The 25282-nt window shown below is 40.6% G+C and overlaps 1 protein-coding gene across 2 annotated transcripts in view; it reads right to left on the minus strand.

Moving 5' to 3' along the window:
• Window positions 1–3373: 3373 nt before the first annotated feature.
• Window positions 3374–25282, minus strand: part of itprid2 (ITPR interacting domain containing 2) — a 167692-nt gene continuing 145783 nt past the window's right edge. For both annotated transcript variants that reach the window (XM_080198883.1, XM_080198884.1), the window contains exons 14-19: window positions 21945–22072; window positions 14406–14556; window positions 13602–13661; window positions 11746–12216; window positions 5435–5550; window positions 3374–4366 (exon numbers count right to left, since the gene is read on the minus strand). In XM_080198883.1, coding sequence (XP_080055009.1) covers window positions 5440–5550; window positions 11746–12216; window positions 13602–13661; window positions 14406–14556; window positions 21945–22072 — 921 coding nt within the window. In that variant the 3' untranslated portion in view covers window positions 3374–4366; window positions 5435–5439. The remainder of the gene's footprint in view (window positions 4367–5434; window positions 5551–11745; window positions 12217–13601; window positions 13662–14405; window positions 14557–21944; window positions 22073–25282) is intronic.

Here is a 25282-nt window from a genome sequence, read left to right on the forward strand (position 1 = left end):
ATCTAAAACTGGAATCTTCTGTTAAACAGAATGGCAGAACAGTAAAAGATTGAAGTAGTAGCTGGGTTAAATAAATTTGAGGAAACGTAAAGAGAGGTTCAATTAAAAAAAATCAGAATGACATGTTGGCAACTAATCCAAAACTTACTTCAGAGATAATATGCTATAGAGAGACACCGAATTAATTCAACATATCACTTTATATGCCCCTTAATCAAAGATACTGCAGAAAGAATGTTTTTCCTCAGTACATTTTGTGCTTAGAAGGGCAAAGGACATCGTCAGAATACCGAGCACTTCAATATTGGGTATGCAATATGCCAAATGAATAGAATGCTCCTGCACTGCTTAGAAAATGTATTTTAAACCCAATATCTGATTAACCACAATAACTTTTTACATTACTCTGTGCTGGTGATGCTGCTGCTTTCTGACAGTTTTAACTCAGTAAATTATGGAAGCTCGTTGTAATTACCTCAGGTTCCTTGGAATAATAATTTATTAAAGCTCAGTTATATCGTTTCCCATGTGAATCGACATGCAATTATTGTTTTTAATCTTATGGTTTTTAGGTTGCTGGTATATTTGTAACATTGGAATAATAGTGAACACCTGTACATTGACCAGTAATACAAGATATTCATAAGCTTAGAATTGACGTGTTGCAAAGTTGCTCCAACAGAAAGCAGTGGGGTACTTTCTAGCCGACATTGTTTTAGTCATTGGGAGTTGCAGTTAGAGACATCTAATGTTGCGACGGCAAGCAACTTGAGCATGGGCGGCATGCTGGCACAGTGGTTAGCACTGCTACCTCACTGCAGCAGGGACCTGGGTTCAATTCTGGCCTCAGGTGACTGTCTGTGTGGAGCTTGCACGTTCTCCCTGTGTCTGTGTGGGTTTCCTTCAGGTGCTCCAATTTCCTCCCACACTCCAAAGATGAGTAAGTTAGGTTGATTGGCAATGGTAAATTACCCCTTAGTGTCACGGGGACTAGCTAGTGTAAATAAGTGGGATTATGGGGTCTAGATGAGATTGTGGTTGGTGCAGACTTGATGGGCCAGATGGCCTCCTTCTGCACTGCAGGATTCTAGGGAATTGAACCGAAATTGACAAATAAGGTTTTCGCAATCTGAAATAGACTTTCATTCAGTCAGTCTCAGTCCTTTTGATACGACAGGCACATGTATGAATGAGATGCTCAAGTTTCTTGCTGTCACAATGTTAGATGTCTCTAACTGGAATCCTAATGACTAAAGCAATGTCAGCTGTAAAGTACCCCACTGCTTTCTGTTGCAGCAACTTTGCAGCACATCAGTTCTAGGCTTATGAATGGGTCAGCCTCATATTACTGGTCAATATACAGATGCTCACCATTACTCCACTGTTACAAATACATCAGCAATCTAAAAGCCTGAAGATTAAAAGCAATAATTGCATGTCGATTTACATGGGAAAAGATAAATTGGAGACACAAGTGGTGTCACTGATGTCCTTTCCAGTAAATATCCCACTAAAGCAAAGTCTCATCATAAATCAGCTTGTAGAATAAAAATACTGACTGCAATTGAATACTGTAGCAGTAATGTTCCTCAAGAGGCCATGCCATTGGCCCTCGGGTTGCAGAAGTGATTTCGGTTGTGCTGCAATCATTGCAGCTCAAGGTCATTTCTGTAATCTGAGGGGCAATCATTTATCCATAATAGTCCCATGTCTACAGTTAATATGTCCTGAAGTTGAATTTTTAAAAGGGGAAGTGTTTGCACCCAATCTGAATTGGCTGCAGTTGCATCTCAGGCCATTAATGGTCAATAGATTTGTCCTATTGCCTTTTAAAATAATTAATTTGTGACCAGTGCCTACTGCTATCAAACACTGGCAACAGCAAAACATGCTTTCTACACACAATATATCCTTCACATATTCAGTGTTTTAATCTCAGGATGTTAGATGTACAACTTAAAAGTGAGAGTTTCCATGTAGCTGCTTTTTAAAAACATTAATTGCCCTAGAGAAGGTGGTGGTGAGCTGCCTTCTTGAACTGTTGCAGTCCATGTGGTAGGTGCACCCACAATGCTGTTAGGGATGGAGTTCCAAGATTTTGACCCAGCGACAGTGAAGGGCAGACTGTGTGTCTGCTGCCCTGCTCCTTCTAAATAGTGGTGATTGTGGATTTGCTCTCCTCCTCCTTCTAGATGTGGGAGAGTTTGAGTTTTGGAGGTGTAGCCCAAGGTGACTTGGCAAGTTGCTGTAGTAGATCTTATCGCCAGGACACATTGTAGCCAAACACATGGTGGTGGGGACATTTTCACTTCTGGATGAAATGTCAATCAAGAGGGCCGTGTTAATTTAATTGGTGTCTGCAGACAGGATGTTTCACATATATCGCAAACATTGTTATGGGCAGGTCCATTCAGGCAAACAGAGTAAACTGCTGATTTGTTCCTTGTAAGAAGCTTTGGGGGTCATGGGCAAAGTCACTCATTTGTTCTAATAACAGTGGTATTAAGATGGCTGGTCCAGTTTGTGGTCAATGGTGACCCCCAGGATGTTGGGGTCACCTCGACAATGCTAATGCCACTCAAGTACAGGGCAAGGTAGGCCTCTATTTAATTGCATAGCCCATAATAGTATTTCTGAACATGAGAAAAACCAAGAGTAAATTTTGGTAATATCACCGAATTCCTAAAGTGCACAAGGAGGCCATTCAGCCCATTGCATCTGCACAGACTCTCAGGCAGAGCATCTTACCCTGGCCCTATGCCCGTAACCCCTCCAAATTACCCACTAATTAACCTAACTTACACATCATTGGACACTAAGGGACAATTTACCTTGGCCAATTGACCTAACCTGCACATCTTTGGACTGTGGGAAGAAACTGGAGCACTTGGAGGGAACCCACGCAGATGCAGGGAGAATGTGCAAATTCCACACAATCACCGAAAGCCAGAATTGAATCTGGGTCACTGGCACTGTGAGGCAGCAGTGCCATGGTAGGCAAAGTACAACTTCAATTGAATCATACTATCCATTCAGGAATGCGTGGTTAAAGTCTTTGCATATGCCAGCTCAAATGATACAGCCTGTGGCAAGAAATGATAAATATTCAATAGTTTAGACATTGTTACAGCAGGACCACCCAATGTTTCCTCATCAACTCCACATCACATCCCAACAGAGGCAGCAAAACTGGAAGCCACCAGCACCTGCCACTCTTCCTTCCATCTCCCTCTCTTGGGTTCTCCCACATCTACTTTCCTACTATGCCAATCTTCTCTTACTTTCAACTCCTTCCTTACTCACCAAATGCAAATGATATTGAATTAAAAATGGATTTTTACAAAAGTTTGTGCTCAAAAATAGCCTTTTGTATTTAAAATAAATATTTATTAGTGATTTCAATGTATTCCACATGCATCCCAAGTTAAACTCTTATACAATTTCCTTTAACATACATTCCATATACAAGAACCATCACACACTTAGTAAATACATGTATGATAATATAATGTATCAAGTACAAATTAGGAAAAGCTTTAGACACTTAAGTATTCTTGCATCCCAACCCTTGTTATTGCATCTATTCAAAATGACAAATAAATTCAAGATTATCAAATGAATTAAATATTTAAAGCTTCTAAAATACAGTGTAAGACCATCCCTAAGCCAGTTTGTAGCACTCAGATGGATACCTTCTAATCTCTCCTTTTTTAAAAACCTAATTACAAAAGGTTTTTTTCTCGCAAACTAAAATGTAGTAGATGGAATGTTTCACAGATATTAACGGTGATGTGATTACAAACAGTAGTAAAGATACATTTGTCAATTCAAGTTTGCCACGTAAAACAGTTATTGCACAGGGAACACCTCATAGAGGTCAGTGCTTCAAGAAGGAAATGCTAACCAAATTTCCACACTAGTGTTACAGCATGTGTAATTGACTTAACCTGTAGCTAAAAAGTGGAATTTCAAGTTTTAACCCTACTAGAGGTAAATGTCTAACAGAAAGACACTAACACATATTAGAACAATTGTAAGTCTTCTACACCTATGACATTTTAGTTAATCATTTTCAAAACAATTTTAGCTAGGTGAAGCACTTAATCAAATACACACAGTTCAATTTAGGATTTGCATGTAAGGCGGCGTGCTGGAAGTCGACTAGATAAAAGCAGCCCACGTCAGCAGAATAGCGTTTCCTGAAGCACTGGATATCCAAGTCATATGCATCTGATAGGTACGCCCCAACAGCATAAGCGATTAGAAGCCAGTAGTTCAAGTAGCAAAAGTAAGTTGTGTTTTGACTGTTCTGAAGACAGCTTCTTTTGAAACCAGGCCACAACCAAGAAAGTCCCCCTTGAAAATGCTGAAAGAAAAGCAAAACAGATTAAATTCAAGTGAAAAATGAAACGGGGTATGATCAGGCAATTAAAATTGGTTCTGCACCTTATTTAAATAACTCTTTGTGACTATTTGGGTCCACCATACATGCTTTCTCAGGTTCAGTGGCATTGCTTATTCCCTTAAACAGTCATAATTTAATTTCTTAGGATCCCTATAGCACAGAAGGAGGCTATTCAGCCCATCAAGCCTGCACAGCTCACAATCCCACCCAGGCCCCATCCCCATAATCCCACGTATTTACCCTGCTAGTCCCCCTGACACTTGAGGGTAATTTAGCATGGCCAATCTACCCAACCTGCACATCTTTGGAGCATCCGGAGGAAACCCACACAGACACAGGGAGAACTTGCAAACTCCACAGAGGTAGTCATTCGAGGCTGGAACTGAACCCCTGTCCATGGCGCTGTGAGGCAGCAGAGCTAACCACTAAGCCACAGTGCTGCTCCAAAAGGTAGACCAAGTGAGCATTTACTTCAAATAAATCACTGTGCTCCAAAACAAAAGCATAAAACTGTAGATGCTGGAAATCTGAAATAGAAACAGAAACTGCTGGAAAAGCTCAGTGGCTCTGGCAGCATTTGTGGAGAGAGAGAGAGTTAACATTTTGAGTCCATGTGACTTCTTTGGAAGAGTAATATGGACTCAAAATGTTAACTCTATGCAAGACCGATGGCTGCTAGTGAGACTAAAACAGAGAAAATCTTAAAATAATGGCAATCAGATCTAGGCTGGAATTATACCACCCCACCTGCCATGGGAATTGGAGTGCACGAGTGGTGAAACATGGAAAGGTCCGTTGACTTTGGGTGAGATTTTACAGTTTTGGGATGAACAAGGCCATAAAATCCCACCCCTAGGCAATTAAGGAACTTTAGGATTGAAAGAGAAACACAAAGGATTCTGATAAAAATGCTTTCAAGCTAATTTTATAAAATGGCAAAAAACAGAGGAAGGGCAGACTTCAGAAAACTATTAACTAGATGTTCCATCCCTTTCAGTGTGATGGTTTGAGATAGCAATGGTTACTCACCAGAGTTAGAGGAATTCTTCCCTTTGCTCAACAGCAGCCCTATGGGCCGGAGACATTGCAGCTAGAAGGCCATCCATAATTTCCCGCCTTATTTCTCCAGCAAGTGATTCTTTCATCTGTTGGGGGACAAAGAAAATATTCCCTCAGTTTTGCAACATGCTGCCAATTGGCACTAAACTGGGAACATTTCGAAAACCTTCCATTTTTTTCCTCAAACCAAAGATCACTAAATCTTGTTGGGCCCGGTGTGTAAGAGCAGGTGACTGCTCCCAAGGCTCCAGCAACATTACTGGAAGCTAAAACAATGGTCAGGACATGGCAAGTATTTTGCCTAATCCATACAATGGCAATGTATTTGAGGGTAGCGCAGGAATGCACAGCACCAAACAGAACACTACTTGACTACAAAGACCCAAGCATTGGCTCAGCAAGAAAGGAATGAATAAAATCAGTTGATGCAGTCTTAGTCTTTTATTCACAGCATGAAAGCTCAAATAACAAGCCACAGATAATAAAATGACTGCAAGGGAACATTTGCGGCCAGAACCCTAATAAGCAATGAACCTCCTAATTCTTCTCCATAGTTCAAGGCCGATTTGTTTAGTGCACAAAGTCTTTTCAAATCTTTTACACAGCCGTGCACACACACATACACACACACACAAAACATAATGAAGCCAAGTTGCACACATCTTGCATGGGGTGTTTCGGATTTCACGTGACTAGATTGTTCGTAAAATGTGGTTAATAGCTGGAAAGGAGAAGGAAACAAGGTATCATCAACCAATTATCCAAACAGTTAGCTATGTCAATTCAACCACGAAAATGAAAGTAAATTAGAAAGTAGGCAATCTCAGAATGTGGAAAGGATCAAATAAAAGTTTCTTTTAAAGTCTTTAATAGAGTCAAACACTCCTCAGTAATTTATAAGCCTAGTGCATTGCAACCAACTTCTCTCAGAAGATTTTTGAAGAATTGTTACTGGCAAGGCCAACATTTATTGCTTCTCCTTAACTGCCCAGGAGAAAGTGGTGGTGAGCCGCCTTCATGAACCACTGCAGTCCATTCAATGTAGGTGGACCCACAGTGCCATTAGGATGGGAGTTCCAGGATTTTGACCCAGTAACAATGAAAGAATAACACTAGTCAGGATGGTGTGTGGCTAGGGGGGGAATTTGCAGATGTTTCCATGCATCTGGAGCCATCGTCCTTCTGGGTGGTAGAGGTCACAGTTTGGACGGTGCTGTCAAGGGAGTTCAGGCATTTTGTAGTGGTACATACCATTGCCAATGTGCGCTGGTGATAGAGGGAATGAATGAATAACATGGATGGGGTGTTAATCAAGCAGGCTGTTGTGTCTTGCATAGTGTTAAGCTTGTGGCTGTTACTGGAGTTGTACTCATCCAGGCAGGTGGCGAATATTCCATCACAATCCTGTCTTGTGCTGTGCAGATGGTGGACAGGCTTTGGGGAGTTAGGAGGTGAATGAGAATTCCCTGCCTCTGACCTGCAAGTATATTCAGAATGTACTAAATATACTTTCCTCCTCTGGCAAAGGGGGCATCAGTGATCCTCCAGATGCAATGGTGTGCTGCTGCTGGCATGATGCACATACACAATTCCTAAATTGTGTTTGGCAGCCTTGTTCCTTCCTCTTATAGTTCCACAATGCCAGAAGGGCACCCACTCCTTGCATTTCCTGAACATTAACTACCCACTCTTCTATCATCTGCGCTGAGCCAAAACGCCTGTTTCCCAATGGATGAAGTCCCCTCTGCACCATTCAGCCTATCATGGGGCTCTGCCATGACCAGCTCCCACAATCCGTCAGCCTTCATTCAACCGGGGGAGTGAGGCACCTCCATTGAGAATCACATCTTGTCCTTTGTGACCTCTCAGTGAGCCTTTCAACAGCATTAACTGTCTTTCATAACGGATTGAGCAGGATGTTGTGGTCACCCTTCCTTCACCCTGGTCAAACTTACTGGCACCAGAAGCAGTAATCGGGAGGCTGGCACTGCTTGGTGTTGATGCTTTCAATCCAGCCCCAGCAAGACCTGAAAATTCAGCCTAAATGTCTAATATTTAAGAGAAATTAAACCTAGTTCAATTTCACTAAGTACTTTGCATAATTTTGTCACAATCTTTAAAGATAATTAAAATATGGAAACATTATCTCCAAATGTCTGCCCGAAACGTGTGATTATTTATTACAGTAATTTTTAAAAATTACGACAAAAAATGCATTCTCCTTCAGGCAAACCTTTTCTTCAGTCAATTAATTAAAAATAACTTGTTTTTATGTTTCTGTGGGAGATTTGTACTAATTAAATTTGTACTAATACCTCATTTCTGCTGTGTTGTGGCAAACACTATTACGGTCTCAAACCCAAATATCACATAAATTTGAAATTTTGGGTGGGATTTTCTGGCCAGACTCACCCCCAAGACTAGAAAACCCCACCAGAGGTCAACGGATTTTTGCATGGTCCAAGTCCCACCCACTACAATTCCCATGGATTGGAAAGTCCCACCCTTAAATGTCCAACCTCTTGTACATTATCACCAGGATCCAGTTAGAAGCACCCCTCGCCCCCTCCTAAACTCTTCTATGCCAACCAAAACAACAATATTAATGAATTGGAAATTCAGAATGTGTTGCACTATTTATTTTGTGAGCCTGAAACACTATTGGAAGACTGCACCTGCATATTTATCCATGCTAATTTTCTGAAGCTCAGCATTAATATGCTAATGAACCAAAAACTAATCATAAAATGGGCCAGTGATAAGAGGTTGCCATTAACAATCGTTTCTTAATTTTACGATGGCCATCTTCAGTTAATGAAGGTCCTTTCTGAAGCAAATATGATCTCTCAATTTCATTTGTGGATGAATGGATTTAAATATTAATGCTTTTAATATTAAATATTTAACAATTCATTTAACAAATGGTGTAGAAATAGCCAAGAGGGAAGGCTGAAAGAAATCTGAGTGTCGTAGCAGATTTTCTTTGTAGCATGTAACGGAATGGTGGAGCAATAGTATTAAGTTTGTACAGGGACTTCAGACAAATTAAACGACATCTTGAATACTGTGTCAAATTTTGATCATTAGGTTACAAAGGGACTAGTCAATCCTTGGAGGCAATGTGAAGAGAAGTGCTGAGAATGACCTCCAGCCTATATGAATATAGGTTAGAGAAGCTAGGATTCTCTACCCTTAAAAGAAGGCAACTGAGGATGGAAGGAAGGAAGATTTTATAGATATATAAAAGTCCAAAGATGTGCAGGTGCAGATTGGCCATGGTAAATGCACGGGGTTACGGGAAGGGCCTGGGTGGGATGCTCTTTCAGACAGTTGGTACAGAATCGATAGGCTGAATGGCCTCTTCCTTCACTGTAGCGATTCTATGGTTCTATACAAGGTACTAAATAGTGCATGAGGAAGGTAAACCTCAAAGATAACTTCAAGATTAGCCAAGAAAATAGGACCATACAAACAGTTCAATAGTAATGAAGAGCTAATTTGGTTAAAGCATCGTAACCGATAATAATCTTGTGATTGGCCTACCTTCTACGTGTTTAAAATAAGTTTCTTTTTTAATATATTTGAAGACAGGGATAACATTGGAAAATCTACTTCCAGCAAAATGTATTTTCCCTTTATGGAATACTAATCCATTATCAGTTTGAGAACAGGTTTAGAAAAAGCAAAAATTATATTGTACGATTGAAGGAGTTTGTTACTGGGTCATATTGGATTTTCTACATAGTTAAAGCTTAGTTTCACAGTTGGTCAATTGTTATTTATACCTGGCATTTGGTGATATGGTAAATATTCATAAAATGCATTCTAGAAATTGTTCCATAACACTGGATTTATTAGTTCCAAGGTGGGAGGATAATTTAGCAATTGAGTATGTTACAAATTTGACTTGTTCAGCCTTTGTAAGGATTGTTTCTGGAGTTCTATAAACAATTTTTTTGGATAGCAATGTGAAGCTCAGACTTTCTAGGTTGAGGTCAGCCAAAAAATTAAATCTCTGGTGGAGCTGAATTTATAAAATAAAGATTGTCACTCTGTTTTAGGTAGAATTGGCCTCAATTTTCCACACAAGTTTTATTTGATCCAGATTATCACTCTGTAGATCAGAGGCACTTGCCCATACCCTGATCTAGTTTGCCTACACTGCACAAATGAATGTTGACAGCCTTGACGGAGGAAAGCAGTCAACGAAGATTAAAGTGTCAGGTTTGTAAAAGCCAAGACATAAGAAATTTTGTATAGAAGTAACTAACAGTATTAGCAATAACTTGCTACTCAAGTTAAACACTGGATTTGATATTTCTGCTGGACAATGGTCCATTTTATTATCACCTAAATGCAGAGTTCATTCACAACTTTTAAATTCAAAAAACAACACAATGAAATACTTTAAGTGTAAAACTGGCTGAATCTCAACCTTCAGTTGAATTCTGCCAAAGTAGTTTAAGAATTATGAATGTTATTGATATCTAGCAATGGTTTGGCTCAGTTGGCGACCTCTGTGTCTCCACATCCAAAGATTGTTAAGTTCAAGCCCCATTTTAGTTCTTATACATATCATTACTTATTCAATACACTTGCCACATGGCTCTGCAGACAATTAGATTGATGGTGAAATATTTCTATCACAAACCTGCTTCTTTGCGCAACCAAATATATAGTTGGGACAATTAACCAGCCAAACCATGAAAGAACATATCTAATATGCTGTGAGACATACTAGATGGAAATGCCTCTAGTATTAGGTCATGGCAATCAAAAAATACTGGATGTATACTTCACATTCAACAAATCTTCTCTCTAATATTGGGGGAAGATCCTACTCACATCCTTGCATTTATCATATCTTCTATATATCCTGCCATAACCATTCAAAATTTTGTTGAGATAGAGAGTAAAACCCAATTTTAATTTTTTGACTTTATCCCCAAATCAAACAGATTTGGACAATTCACAACTTATTGAAATTGAATACAACCTGCCTTTAGAATTTTCAAACAGTCATCTGCTACTCTGTACTTCTGATTGAAGTCTTCAAGATATTAACAGGAAAAGGCAAGGTAGATGGAGATAAACTAGTTCCACTGGATGGAGATTCTAGAATTAGGAGGCATAGTCTGAAGATTAGGGCCAGACCGTTCAGGAGAGATGCTAGAAAGCACTTCCACACACAAAGAGTGGAAGAGATTTGGAGCTCTCTTCCACAAACGGCAGTTGATGCTAGATCAGTTGTTAATTTAAAATCCAAAAGAGATAAATACATTTTTGTTAAGTAAAGATATTAAGGGATGTGGGCCAAAGGCAGGTATATGGAATTAGGCCACAGGTCAGCCATGATCACATTGAATGGCAGAACAGGCTTGAGGGGCTACTCCTGTTTCAATATACATATTATATATTCATATATTAAATTTGGAAAGAATTCCCAACAGTACCAATGGGATTTTCAATGTTAACTGTGCCATCCCACAGTGATAGCCACATTATGTCACATTTATAAGTACCTGTTCTTAAACTGATATAATTGACTGATAACTTTTGAGAATTTTGTGTGTGGCTTCAGTTCCATATTCAGGATGGGATGGGGGTGGGCTGGCATCAGGATCCTTCATTCTAGCCTTGAATCACCACCATCTCGAGTTTCTAATATAGTGAGTTAGTATGAATGTGAGAACTGCCTTTCTTTTCCAAAGAAACAAATACCAATAAAATCTTTTAAAAAGCTAAGATGTATATTTTTAAACCATTTGCCTTCTCCCCCTCACCCCATCTTATGTTAGGTGATTACTTTCGTCCCCCTTTCTTAACTAAATTCCATTTCAGCCTGCTCAGCTATCCTAAGATATACATGGCCACATTATGGGAGTATAAAATCTTGCCTGCTGAAATATCTCTATTCATCATTTGCCACGTTGGGAATCACTGTTACCTCATATGTACAGTTAATCTATTAATGCCTCAGCCCAAAGTTAGTCTCTCTCCTCCTCTGTCACCAGTCACTGTGCAGCACCTTGGATATTAATTGGCACATTTTCACCACTTAACCACTTTCTAGATGCGATTCCCTCACTGAAATGGTTTTCAGTTTAGAGATGCATACAGTGCCAGGAGACAGTTAAAACCTGAGGTTTTTGAGCAGTATGGTAAACCACTGCCGCATTGATTATAAAGATGACCAAAGGTTTACAAGCAGAGCCTCTCCAAGCTTCAGGGAATAGTTTGATACGGCCTTCAGTAGCTTCTCATACCTACAAATTACTAACCTTTTGTAGAGCATTCTGGAATTCCGGATGGTCCACAATATTGCTTCTTGTTTCTTTGGCAACAGGGGCTGCTGTAGCTCCAGTCAGTTCAGACTGTTCACCTCCCAACTTCTGGTCCACAATTCCTGGTGAACATTGGCCTTCTGTAAAGTGCTCTCCCTGTTCCACTCGGACAGGTGGTGAGGGAGTCAGCATAATTGAAGAACGATACACTTGTTTGCTTTGTGACGATGAGGTAGCTAAATTTGCTGGATTTCCATGCTGTACAGTAGTGCTTGATACACCTTGCTGGCCATGGCTCAAAGAGCTTGGATACCTCGGCATCCGGCTTGGGCTAGAACAGCGTGAAGTTGACTCGAGGTTGCTAAAGGGTGTGGAGTAGGATTGTTGGTACTCATATTCATCTCCTGAAGGTTCAGAGAACCCTAGTTCAGATCGAAGGTAATTCTGCTCCCTCAAAAGCTCAGTCACCTGAATTTAAACAAAAGTCAATAATAAAGCAATAATATGATGTTACAATGAAAACAATATATTGCTGAAATGTTCCTCCTCTCAACAAAAGAGAACAAACGTGCTTGATGCACAATTTTATTTTCATTCTGTTTAATCTGGGTCATTTAGTATCACGTAATGAGATACAAATGTTAATATGGATAAAAGGTAAATAAATATCATCTGCTTTAAATCCCTCAAATGAGGAATATTCTCAGTCTATTAACTGGGAAAAATGCCTTTAATTTATTACTTTACAACAAAGTAAAGTCTGTTAAGACTTGGTTACACAGCAGGAAATTAGACTAGTGCATTCTGTTTACCATTTTAGTTTATGGCCCTGTTAGAATTTTCCTCAAAGCATTAATAGTTTAAAAACACCCGAGGTAAAGCAGGTAGATTAAACTGTTTTCTTATTTTGAGTCCCTTTTTCTGGTTTCAATATTCATATCTCCACACATTATCCCGCTCAAATATACCTTACAGAAGAACAGAATGATTAAACCCACATCACTTAGCTCATTCCTTGCGATCTCAGGCGATTCTCTATAAAGAGTAGACTTTTGTTACAATCTCAAAAACAATTGCGTGTGATTTTGTCCAACAGAATTATTGAATCTTATAACACAGTAGGAGACCATTAGGCCCATTACGCCAGTGCTAGCTCTTTGAAAGAGTTATTCAATAAATCCCACTCTCCCTACTGCCAAAGCCAATTTTTAACTTAAATCAGGAACTTTTATTCATAAAAGCAGGTGAGCTAATTATACCAAATACTAAAAAAAAATTGAGTTAACTGATCTGTTGAGATTGATCAACAAACCTTTTGTTTTAAACTAAACGTTACCTTAATGACCAGAGACAACCGCCATAGGACCAATCAGACTAACTGCCACCATTTAGAACTACTTAACGCAACAGTCTTCAGAATCCAATAATAATATGCACAACGCAGCATCAATTTGCATTTCATTTGACAATAGCATGAGATTCAACTATTATTTGATCAATAAGATTACACAGTTTATATTTTTCCAGGAATGCTATTGAGTAAAATAATAGAAGAAATTGGGAATCTAAAATTGACACTATTTGCTAGAATCTATGTTAACTTGAAGTTGCTAGGATGATTGAAAAACATATCATTCAGTGATCCAGATAATATAATGCATTGATTGATTAAAGAATATGAAAGCACGAGTGTTGGTCACAGGAAATTACAATTGCAGTCGGAAGTCAATCAGATTTGATCATCTGGGTTAATATTTAGTATCTATACAAGATAGGAGTTTCCGCTTCATCTGATTGTGTGCAGCAGCGCAGTTTATATTTAACTATTGTTCGGGGAAGTCCAACTTACTTACCGGTTCCATTACATTGAGGGAGGAGGAAGACATAGCATCCGTGTTATTAGTGTATGGTCCCTGAAATACAGAAGCACATGAAAACAAGCACTTCAAAATACATAGAATGCAAATGCCATTCAGCAAACGTACCATTCCAGTCCATCAAAATTGGAAGATATGGAGGGCGATTCTCCCAAAAACATTCTAGGTGTCAAATTTGCATAAAAATGGGAGTAAACCCACTGGTTTTTTCAGCGGGAATTTCAAAATGCATTTACCCTGCTAATCCCCTGAACAATAGGGACAATTTAGCATGGCCAATCAACCTAACCTGCATGTCTTTCAGAGGAAACTGAGGAACCTGGAGGAAATCCACACAGACACGAGGAGAATGTACAAACTCCACACAATTACCCAAAGCCGGAATTGAACCCGGGTCTCTGGAGCTGTGAGGCAGCAATGCTAACCACTGTGCCGCCGTGCTGTGAACTGTTTAAAACAGATCAGAGCCAGTGTGTGGAATGGCATAGGGCATTGGCAGAGCAGTCACGCTCATTAAGTTCAATTGAATATGAAATTGCCAAACAGAGCTTCTGGCGCTTGTCAGCAGAAGTACATCCCCAGGTGAGAGTGGTATCTGATTATCAAAGACTATGGTAGTGGCTTGAGAATGGTCCCTGCAGCCGTCCCCTCGGCTGCAAGGATGCCAGATCCAACCCGGCCACAAAAGAAAAAAAATAAAATTACAGGAAGGTCAAAGTCATCTAAAATAGCCACTGTAATTTGGAGGAGGGCCAATAGAATTGAGCACATGTAACTCACAGCACGATGCGGAGGACTGAACATGGTAAACTGGTTTGGGGCTTTGAGCTGTTCCTCCAGAGCGAACGATCGCTCCTCCAGCTGCAGTTCCAACTCCTGTAGCTCCATACGCACACAGTTCCGGAGGTTTTGCAATTGATCAGCCTCTTGTCTACAAACAAGAAAGAAAAATTCTCTATTTCTCTTTTCCCCTATGAATGCTCTTTGCACACACTAAACTACATTGCAAGGCTTCAGGACATGAGATACCCAATAGTTTCACATGTCGATTTCCAGCAATTTACAATATTTTCACTCCACTTAAGTTTATGAATGAGCTGGTAATTCTGGATGTGAAGCTAAACCCAAAGAAACAGTAAAATCCAAAGAATCGGTTTGACATCGACAGTGAATTTATTATTCATTCATTAGTCACAAGTAGGTTTACATTAACACTGCAGTGAAGTTACTGTGACAATCCCCTAGTCGCCACATTCTAAAGTCTGTTTGGGTACAGTGAGGGTGAATTTAGCATGGCCAATGCATCTAACCAGGACATCTCTCAGACTGTGGGAGGAAACTGAAGAACCCAGGAAAAACCCACGCAGACACGGGGGACAATGTTGAAACTCCGCACAGGCAATGACCCAAGCCAGGAATTGAACCCGCGTCCCTGGTGCTGTAAGGCAGCAGTGCTAACCACTGTGCCATTGTGCTGCCCTTGAAACCTTCACCAATTGAGAATTTACAATTGATCTAGAAGAAATAAATAACTTGTACACCAACAGTTTTGAATACAAAACTTCACATAAATCCATCGAACACACTAATGTCGTTTCTTAAAAAATTGAACAAAATATTCATAGAATCATAGAATGCCTACAGTGCAAAAGGAGGCCATTAGGCCCATCGAGTCTGCACCAATCACAATCCCACCCGGCCCAACAAATGTTTTTGAGATAATGATGATCAGCAGTTATCAGGTTTTCTGAACACATTACCTCATGCTCTTCCACTGGATAACAGCAGGAAGAAAGGAACAATACTTTGCTAGAGGCAGATTTGGCATGTGCCCTCCGCAGTGTGTTTTCTAGTGGCTCACCATTGACAGGAGGTGGAATCTTCCTGTCTCACCAATGTCTATGAGATTTTGCAGGGTTCGCACCCTCTGCTGTTAGGGAACCCATTGCGGGGGCCAAAAGATCCCACCAGCAGGAATGGCCAGAAAACTCTGGTCAGTGAAATCATCATATAAACTAAATTTAATTACAATTCTTAACTGTTTCCTAAATAGTTCAGAAGTAGAATAAGGAAGAGAACAAATATCTGGCTTCAGGTTTGTACAACATCAAGTGTGAAGGGACTACTGGTACAGAAGCTTTATAGATCCATCTAATGTACAATACAGTACAATAAGAGAGACAAAAAGCTGAAAATAGAAAATAACCAGAGGTCATAGGAAATTCTCTCAATACAACAGTAATGGTAACAAAGTTAAAATGGAGGATGAGCATAAAACAGTTAATTATGATAGGATTACTTCCTCCAGGTACCCACTACGTAAATCTTGAATAACAAACTTCAAACGATGATCAAAGATTGACCATTCTGGGCAGCCAAGTGAGTGTTGGGAAGATCCTTCTGGATTACGAACGAGCGAATGTTCATTTTCAGAAAGGGTGACCACGCACACCGAGGCAACCACAACTGCGCTACTGGGTAAAATAACGGAATTGGCATAAATAAACCTGATCATCTGTAACTCAAAGGACAGCCTCCTGGGTTTAGAAGGGGCTAACCACTCTACTTGACTTCTCTAAAAATAACATCACAAATTATATATAGAAAGCTCCAGGGTGTGGCATATCAAAAGAATGTTTTGATAAGAAAAATAAGAAGAATAGCTATTAAACCTAAACTCATGGTTGCTTCATGGTAGCACCTAGAAGTGCACAAGACAATAACTCAAAGATGGGAAGCTTTGTGTAATTTCATGTGGAGATATGTGGAAATAGGGAGAAATGTCTGGAAATAAGAATGGTGCATGTGCTGCTCTTAACTTGTACTAATCACTTGGATGTGGAAGCTCAATGCAGATCAGTCAGATTCACAGATAATAGGAGAGGCTGTAGTAGCTGAGGGAACAGACTGCGAGCTAAGTCAAGAATTAAACAAAATACTAAGTCAAGAATTAAACAAAATAGTAAGTCACTGTATTAGTAGATGATGACATTTTATTTATGAAGAAAATGCATGGAACAGGGAAAGAGAAAGGAAACTTGCATTTATGTACTAACTTTCACATCCTCAAATATGTCTCAAGGTGTTGTATAGCCAATTAAATATTTTAAGTTAGAAACAGGTTTAAATGTTCAAGAAGCAGAAGCTGCTATTGATACAATTCAGGGATAGTCTCAGCACTGCGACAGATGAAGCTGAAAGACATCTACCTTTCCTAATGGGCCCAGGCCCAACAAAGGCACAAAACTACAAAGCAAATCAAATGCTGGGCTTTCTAAACAACAGCACAATACAAACTGAAGGATGCTTAAACCGTAGAATATTCTAATGAAACAACACCTTCGAATTTTATAACTAAACCTCAAAATGCTGCAAACGTCGCATCAGGCAGCATCTGAGAAGAAAACATACAAATTAACATTTCAAATGCAGATCTCTCTTCAGAATGGGAATCATGTCAAAGAAAGGAACAGAATTTCTTATAAGTGGCCAGTCCTGGGGGCGAAATAGCAGTGAATTAAACGGAAACAAGCAGGAAACAATGAATTTTACTGATCATCAAAATATTAGAGATACTCAAATAGCCTTGGAGAAGGGGTACTGATAAAAGAGACAGTTTTGCAGCACAGCCCTAATAAACAGTCAGTTCAATTGGATTTTTTGTGTGAAAACAAGGCAGCTGAGAGATGACCTTATACAATTGCATAAAATGTTAAATGGGCATTTTATAAAAACAAACTGAGAATGGAATCGAAGATCTTAAGCAGATTGTGCAATATCTCACTGCACGCCACATTTACAACTGTGACCTACACCAGAACATTACACTTCAGTCAATTCACAATTATTTGTTGTACGTGGAAATCTAAAGATTGTATCACATGTGACAGACAAAAAATTTTATAAGAGCACAATAAGATCATGGCTAATCTGACTGCGGCATTAACCTCACTTTCCTACCTGTTCCAACAACTCCCGTCGATGAAAAATCAGTCTGACAGCCTTGAATATAGCCAACCACCACTGCGCCTCAGGTCAAAATTCCATTTGCCTGACAGAAGAAATCCCATCTCTTCTCCTTTGTAAATGGGAAACCACCACCCCCCCCCTCCACTCTGCCTATTTTGAAACTGACCCCTTGTTCTAGATTCCCCCGCGAGGGGAAACATCCCCTCAGTGTCTAGCCCTGTCAAACACCCTCACAATCTTTCACATTTCAATTTAATCAGCTTTCATCCTTGACTCCAATGAACATAGGTCAAACCCGTTCAACCTTTCCACATAAGACAATCTCTTCATGTCAGGAATCCACTTGTCTGAACTGCCTCCAATAAAAGTATATCCCTTAAATAAGACAAAAAAAACTGTGCAGTGCTCTGAGTATGGTCTCAGAAATACCCTGTACAATTATAGCAAATTCTCCACTTGTATACTCTTATCAGCTTTGCAATCAAGGCCAAAATACATTTCCATTCCTAATTACTTGCTGTATCTGCATGCTGAACTTTTTAGTTATTCATGTACTCAAACACTCGGATCCCTCTGTATTGCAGTGTCTGCTGTCTCTCTCCATTTAAGTAATATATTGCTTTCCTAATTCTTTTGGCAAAGTAGACAATTTCATTTCCCGACGTACTATTTTTACAAATTTTTTCCCATATACTTAAGGACCTATAGCTCTTTGCAAACTCTTCCCATTCTTATAGTCTATAACTAATCTTTGTAGCATTATACACCCTTTCTTTAATTTGATAACTTAACAGATGGTGCTTCCTTTTTTCTTTCTAAATGGAATAATTATTTGCTGAGAGCTATGAAATAATCTGTAAATGTCTGTCACTACACATCTACTGCCTTACCTTTGAACTATGTTCCCAGTCCATTGTAGCCAACTCTGTCTTTGTACCTTTGTAATTACTTTTATTTAAGTTTAAGATGTTAGTTTCAGAACCAAATTTTTCACCCTCAAACTAAATGCATAATTCTACCATTTCATGATCACTCCTACCTAGAGGAACCTTTCAGATACAGTAATTCATTAATCCTGTCTTATTTTCAGGTCTGTAATAGCCTGTTCCCTGGTTCAGTCCAAATCATATTACTCTAACTAAGTATCCCAAATACATTCTCACCCTCATGGTTACCATTGCCAATTTGATTTATCCAATCTATACGATTTAAATCTCTCATCTTTGTTCCAAGCTCCTATTATTTCTTGATTTACACACTACAGTGTAGCTATAGGAGACCTATAAACCACTCCCATCAGGAATTTATTTCCTTTGCTATTTCTTATCTCTACTTAAACAGATCCACATCTTGATCTTACAAGTCAAGATCATTTCTTACAACTGTACTGATAATCTTCTTTACTAACAGAGCTACCCCACCTCATTTTCCTTTTCTCTATCCTTCTGAAATGTTAAATGCCCTTGAGTTGCCCCTTAGTGTTAGAGGGACTAGCTAGGGTAAATTCATGGGGTTATGGGGGTAGGGCCTGGGTGGGATTGTGGTCAGTGCAGACTCGATTGGCTGAATGGCCTCCTTCTGCACTGTAGGATTCTATGGGTACAAATACGAGAGGTCATGATTTAAGGGTGAGGGGGGAGAGGTATAATTTGGATGTGAGAGGAAGGTTCTTTACGCAGAGAGTTGTAGGGGTATGGAACGCGCTACCGAGTAGGGTGGTGGAGGCAGGAACGTTGGACTCGTTTAAGGTTCAGTTAGATAGACACATGAGTGAAACGAGGATGGAGGGTTATAGTAGGGGCTATTAAATAAGGTCAGAACCTCGGGAGACACCGGAAATGCAGACTTGTAAGTTAACGTTTTTGTCTTTTTATTCCGCAGGTGGAGGTCCACCTCATTGTCAGACGAGGGGCATGCACACGGTGGGTCGTGCGTGGGCTGCTCTTGGAGGTTCCGGGAGTGGCCTAGTACTTCGTGTCAGTGTGTGTGCTTGATCCTGGACCGGTGGACGGGCACCGCAACAGCTCGGTGACTAGCACTGCTAGCTGTGCAGGTACATGGATTTGGGCCTGTGTCTGTGGGAACTTGCGCATTCTCCCTGTGGTTGCGTGGGTTTCCTCCGGGCGCTCCGGTTTCCTCCCACACCCCAAAGATGTGCTCTTGGGCTGATTGGTTTTACCAAATTGACACTATTCTCCCCTGAATCTGGCTAAGTTAGGGGTTCCACTCGCAGACACACAGGGTAGGTGTAGGGTGATGCGGCGGCGCGGGCTCGTCAAGCCGAAGGGCCTGTTTCCCGTGCTGGGTTGTTCTTTGTTCTTTATGTATTTATAAATATTCAATTCCCAGCCACAATCACTTCTATAACCACATCTGTGTAATGGCTAGCAAATGATGTCCTTTTTTTAGTCGATCTATCTTGTAATGAATGCTGCATGCATTCAGATAAAGGGCTTTCCATTTTCTGTTTTTTTCCCATTTTCCCCATCTCTGGCCCTATCTGTTAATGCACTCTTTTGTGTGTTCTGATCCTTCCTGTTACACTCAGGTTATCTATCCCTCCCGCTCATTATTCTGCACTAGCGCCTTGTCCTTTCTCTATAACTTCCCACTATTTCATTCAAAGACTTCTCTACAGCACTATTTATACTATCTGCCAGGGTGTTGGTCGCAGCAAGGCTTAATGAAAGCTGTCTCAACAGCGTAGCTCCCTATTCCCCAGTATTAGTGTCAGTAACCCATGAATCAAAGCCTGTTTCTCCCACACAAATCTTTGAGCCATACATTCAACCTACTTACCCTATAGAGACTCTCTTGTGGTTCAGGTAGCAATTCAGAGATGATTAATTTGTATTCTGCTTTTTAATTTAGCCTGAGCTGCTTATAATCCTTGAGGCAGAACTCTTTCTTAATCCTATTCATGTTGACAATATCCAAGTGAACTATGACACAGGATCCTACCCCCCCTACTCCTCTTTGTAACCTGGGCACCAGGCAGGTAACACAGCTCTCACTCTTGTCTGTAGAGATCAGTATTGATCCCCGTTCGTCAACTATCACTCTACCATTTACTTTTGATTTCCAAGGTGGCAGTATTTGAGTGGAGAAATGTATTAACTCTTGTACAATAGCTGATGTTAACAATAAAAATACACCTTTCAAACACAGCAAGTTGTGATTAAAACTATATGGATCTCAAACATGTAATGCAATGCCCTAGATTATAGCAGCAAGGAAGGTAGGTGGCCTTGGTTAAGACGGCATCATGTTATCAAATAACTGGGCAAAAAGGATGGACATCAGACCTCAACAGTGAACTGCAACTTCTCATTCTGCTCATCATCAAGAAGCTCAATTAATCTTATAATGGGCAGAATTTTCCCATCCCACCCACCGCCATGGGAATCAGATGGGGAAGGACATGGACCATGAAAAGGTCCATTGACGTCAGGCAGGATTTTCCAATCTTGGGGTGAACGCAGCCAGAAAATCCCACCCAATGAGGTGGCACAGTGGTTAGCACTGCTGCCTCACAGCATCTGGGACCTGGGTTTGATTCCTGTCTTGGGTCACTCTCTGCGTGGAGTCTGCACGTTTCCCCCGTGTCTGCATGGATTTCCTCCAAGTGCTCTGGTTTCCTCCCAAAGTCCGAAAAACATGCTGGTTAGGTGCACTGGCTGTGCTAAATTCTCCCCCAGTGTTCCTGAACAGGCGACGAAGTGTGGTGACTAGGGGATTTTTGTAGTAACTTCATTGCAGTGTTAATGTAAGACTACTTGTGACACTAATAAATAAACTTCAATTTAAACTTTATAAAACTTCTTATATCATAGGTAATCCTTTTGAATTTTGAAACCAATGTCACGAGTTGAGTATTTCATTTCTTTTCTTATGATCTAGGAATGTCAGAAAGTGGTGCCCCCCTCATCCCCATCTCCTATCACCACATTGTAGTCAGTTTGTTCAGTTCTATGCAGCCCCTGCTCTTGTCCATTCAGGTACAAGAACCTTTTGATGGTCAGCTTTTGATTTCCCTTGATAACGAGTCTGTATTATTAAACAGCAGTGAAATGTAATTAGCTTCCTTTAAAATTTGTTCAGAAAATATCAGCTAATACACGAGAACGATCTTTCATTTTTTTTCTTCTTCCCTCAACTTTCTGTCTTACAATTCTTGGCATTCACAAGACACTGAATAAATGAACAATTTTGTAGGCAGATTACTTACTTGATGAGAATCTGTTAAAAGAATCTTGAAAGTTGAAAAAAAAAGAGGAAATATAATGTTGTGAAGGAGAAAATGTCAAAATATCACTCCTGAAAATGAATGGCACGACTGTTAAATCTCACCTTTCCTCATCAGACAAGAGCTGGTACACCAGAGTCTGCTGCCTTAGCATCGAGAATTCCAAGTCCATCATTTGTGTTCTAAAAAAGTTCAGATTTCTTCTCATTATCTGCAGCTCCTGAAATGTGCTCTGAAAAAAAGTTTTCAAAAACAGTTAATATCACAAATGATGAATAACAAATTGCTTTGGCCTATAAACATAGACAGCTGATTCTCTTAGCCCGCTGTGCTGCTTGGTGGCACAGTGGTTAGCACTGCTGCCTCACAGCGCCAGGGACCCGGGTTCGATTCCTGGCTTGAGTCACTGTGCGCAATTTGCACGTTCTCCCTATGTCTGTGTGGGTTTCCTCCCACAGACTGAAAGGCGCACTGGTAGGTGGACTGGCTATGCTAAATTCTCCCTCAGTGTATCCAAACAGGTGCTGGAGTGTAGCAATTTGGGTATTTTCACAGTAACTTCATTCAATTTAAATGTAAGCCTACTGTGACTAATAAATAAACTTGAAATAACTTTTCTAGCAGCACAATGGGCTGGGAGATATCAGCAAAGGCCATTTCGCAGGCTCCCTGCTAGGCACCATGTCCTCTGCACATCTCTGTGGCAAAGATTTTTCATGCAATCAGCTCCTTGCCAGAAATCAGCATGGAGCCGATTGCAATATTCAATTCAGGATTTGAATCCCATTAGCAGGTTCGGGACTGAAATCTCCGAGTTGGTTAGCATCTCCCCACCCCCACCCTCAAGGAGGGTTTAGAACTATTCCCCACTAATGGGGAACAGGCAGCCCGGCCCCACAGAGGGGAACAGAGGTCTTTGAGCCCCCACCCCCCCAGGAGGTCAGAGATAAGGGATGCCCCCTGGGCAGGACCAGCCTGACACCCTGGCAATGCCCAAAGGGGTTTGGCACTGTTCACCAGTCACTGGACAGTGCCATGGGGGCATAGCCTATTGGGGGCCAGGGCCTTTGGGGAAGCGATTGGTGGGGATGGGGTGGCTGCTGCCACTCTGCACTTATAGGTTGGGGAGAAGAAGGGAGGTGGTGATTAGGGCTTGCTATCTGGGTTTTTGGGGGTGACGGGGGAGGGGATGTTGGGGCTGACGGGAGGGTGATCGGGAGAACAGGGCTCAGAGTGTAGGAGATTCATGTGAAAATCACACTAAAAAAATCAGCAGGAATTACTCCAGCTTCCAGCTCAGAATTTTTTTGGGAGAATCCCCATCAGAAACAGGAGGAGGTCATTTGGCCCTTCGAGCCTGCTCCGCCATTCATTTTGACCATGGCTGATCACCAAATTCAGTGTTCCCATCCTCTCTTCTCTGGCCTGGTACTCACTATGAGAGTTGTGAGTGTGTGTTTAGCTTTTCCAAGTTGAGCTGAGCCTCTCTGGTTTGGATTATAATGGAACAACATGCAGATAATGCTCACACACACTTCCTTGAAGTCTCAGGTTTATTTTCAGACACTCTGCTCTCTCTTTATTTTCTAAAAAATTACAATAGTGATCATTTCAGTGGTGGTCGATGGAGGAGGGGATGTGTTGGTATTGCGTTAAGCAGCTTGGGTGACGTGAATATCACTTGCTACTTGTCAGACCAGGCTTTAGTATTTCCAAGGTCTTGTTGTATTTGGATATGGGCTGCTTTAATAGCTGAGGAATCACAAATGGTGCTGAAATTGTGCAGTTATCAGTGAACTTCATCACTTATGATGGAAGGAAGGTCACTGATAAACAACTGAGGATAGGTGGGCCTAAGACACAATGCTGAGGAACTCCTGCAGTGATGCCCTGGAGCTGAGATGATTGACCTCCAACAACCACAACCATCTTCCTTTGTGCCAGATGGTGGGGAGTTGCCCCCGAGTCCCACTGACTCCAGTTTTACTACAATTATTGTTAATGATTTCTTCCATCACTTGTCCAAGTAAGTTAGATTTTCAATTAAAAAGTTGATGCACAGTAGATTATAAAAGTGTCCAGCTTTTGGACAGCTCTGGTATTTGGGAAGCTGGATTTGTACCTGTACTTGGACCTGTTTGTGCCATTTACAAATAATTGACAATAGGAGCTATTATTCTTATATTCACAACCAAATCTGACCCATTGATTTGTCATTCAGAAGTTATTTTTAGCAGCAATCAGCAAAAAAGTTTTATCCTTGGGGAAGAAAGATGGGAGAATGTGCCATTTTCATAAGTGACATTTTACACTAGGTCTATTTTATTTAAATTTGTTCTTGCAATGTGAATGACAACAGCAAATCGGCAAGAAGAGTCAACTATTATTGGGCTTTATTTATTTTCACTTTCCAGCTAAGAATAGGAACATAGCAAATGGCTAAATGCCCCACAGTTAAAGGTCTCCTCTTCCAACATATATGATTCTCCATGAGTTTGGACCAAATTTCTAACAGCACAAATGAGAACTTTTTGACACAATCTGCACTAATTTGGTGATTTTGTTCAGGTAAGTAATGGCATGGTTGCTGTAGAAAATGGAAAGCTTCCCAGTATTGCATTGATTTTTGGCAGTTAGGGTTAAGGCATCTTTTTGGAGCAGGAAGACTCTGCATTCAGCACCTGTTTTATTATAATAAAAAGCCTTAGGATTCAGTTTTCACTGGTAACATCTATTTATTGCTCAACCAAGTTTGCCCTTGAGATGGTCTTATTTGGGCCACCTTTCTGAATCACTTCAGTCTCCATGGTGATGGTATACCCACAGTGAATAAAGATTCCATTTGCTGTAACAATCCCTTCAAGAAGCAAACACAAAGTCACAAAGTAGTCATCATGTTTGATCTTTCCACTTGTCCTATGTTTTCTTATCATACTGCGAAAACAGTATTTGTGTTTTTGCTTAGTTAGGACATACTGATTAAGAACACAATTATGAACTAATGGAAAATGAAGTAATGGAACTTATACTGATGAACCAGTGGTGTGACTGGGCACGATGGCACAGTGGTTAGCACTGCAGCCTCACAGCACCAAGGTCCTGGGTTTGATTCTGGCCCTGGGTGACTGGCTGTGTGGAGTTTGCATGTTCTCCCTGTGTCTGTGTGGGTTTCCTCTGGGTTCCTCTAATGGTCCAAAGATTAGGTTAGGTGGATTGACCATGTTAAATTGCCCCAAGGTGTGTAGATTATGGGGATTAGTGGGGTAAATATGTGGGGTTACAGGGATAGAGTTTGGATGAGGTACTCTGTTGGAGAGTCGGTGCAGGCCTGATGGGCCGAATGGCCTCCTTCTGCACTGTAGGGATTCTATAATGCTGATGGTTAAGCTGGCACAACAGTAATGAAAATTCACCAACTAATACTTTTGAAATATTATGAAGA

The sequence above is a fragment of the Carcharhinus amblyrhynchos genome, chromosome 11 (assembly GCF_965287045.1).
Source record: "Carcharhinus amblyrhynchos chromosome 11, sCarAmb.v2.hapA, whole genome shotgun sequence".
Lineage (NCBI taxonomy): Eukaryota > Metazoa > Chordata > Chondrichthyes > Carcharhiniformes > Carcharhinidae > Carcharhinus > Carcharhinus amblyrhynchos.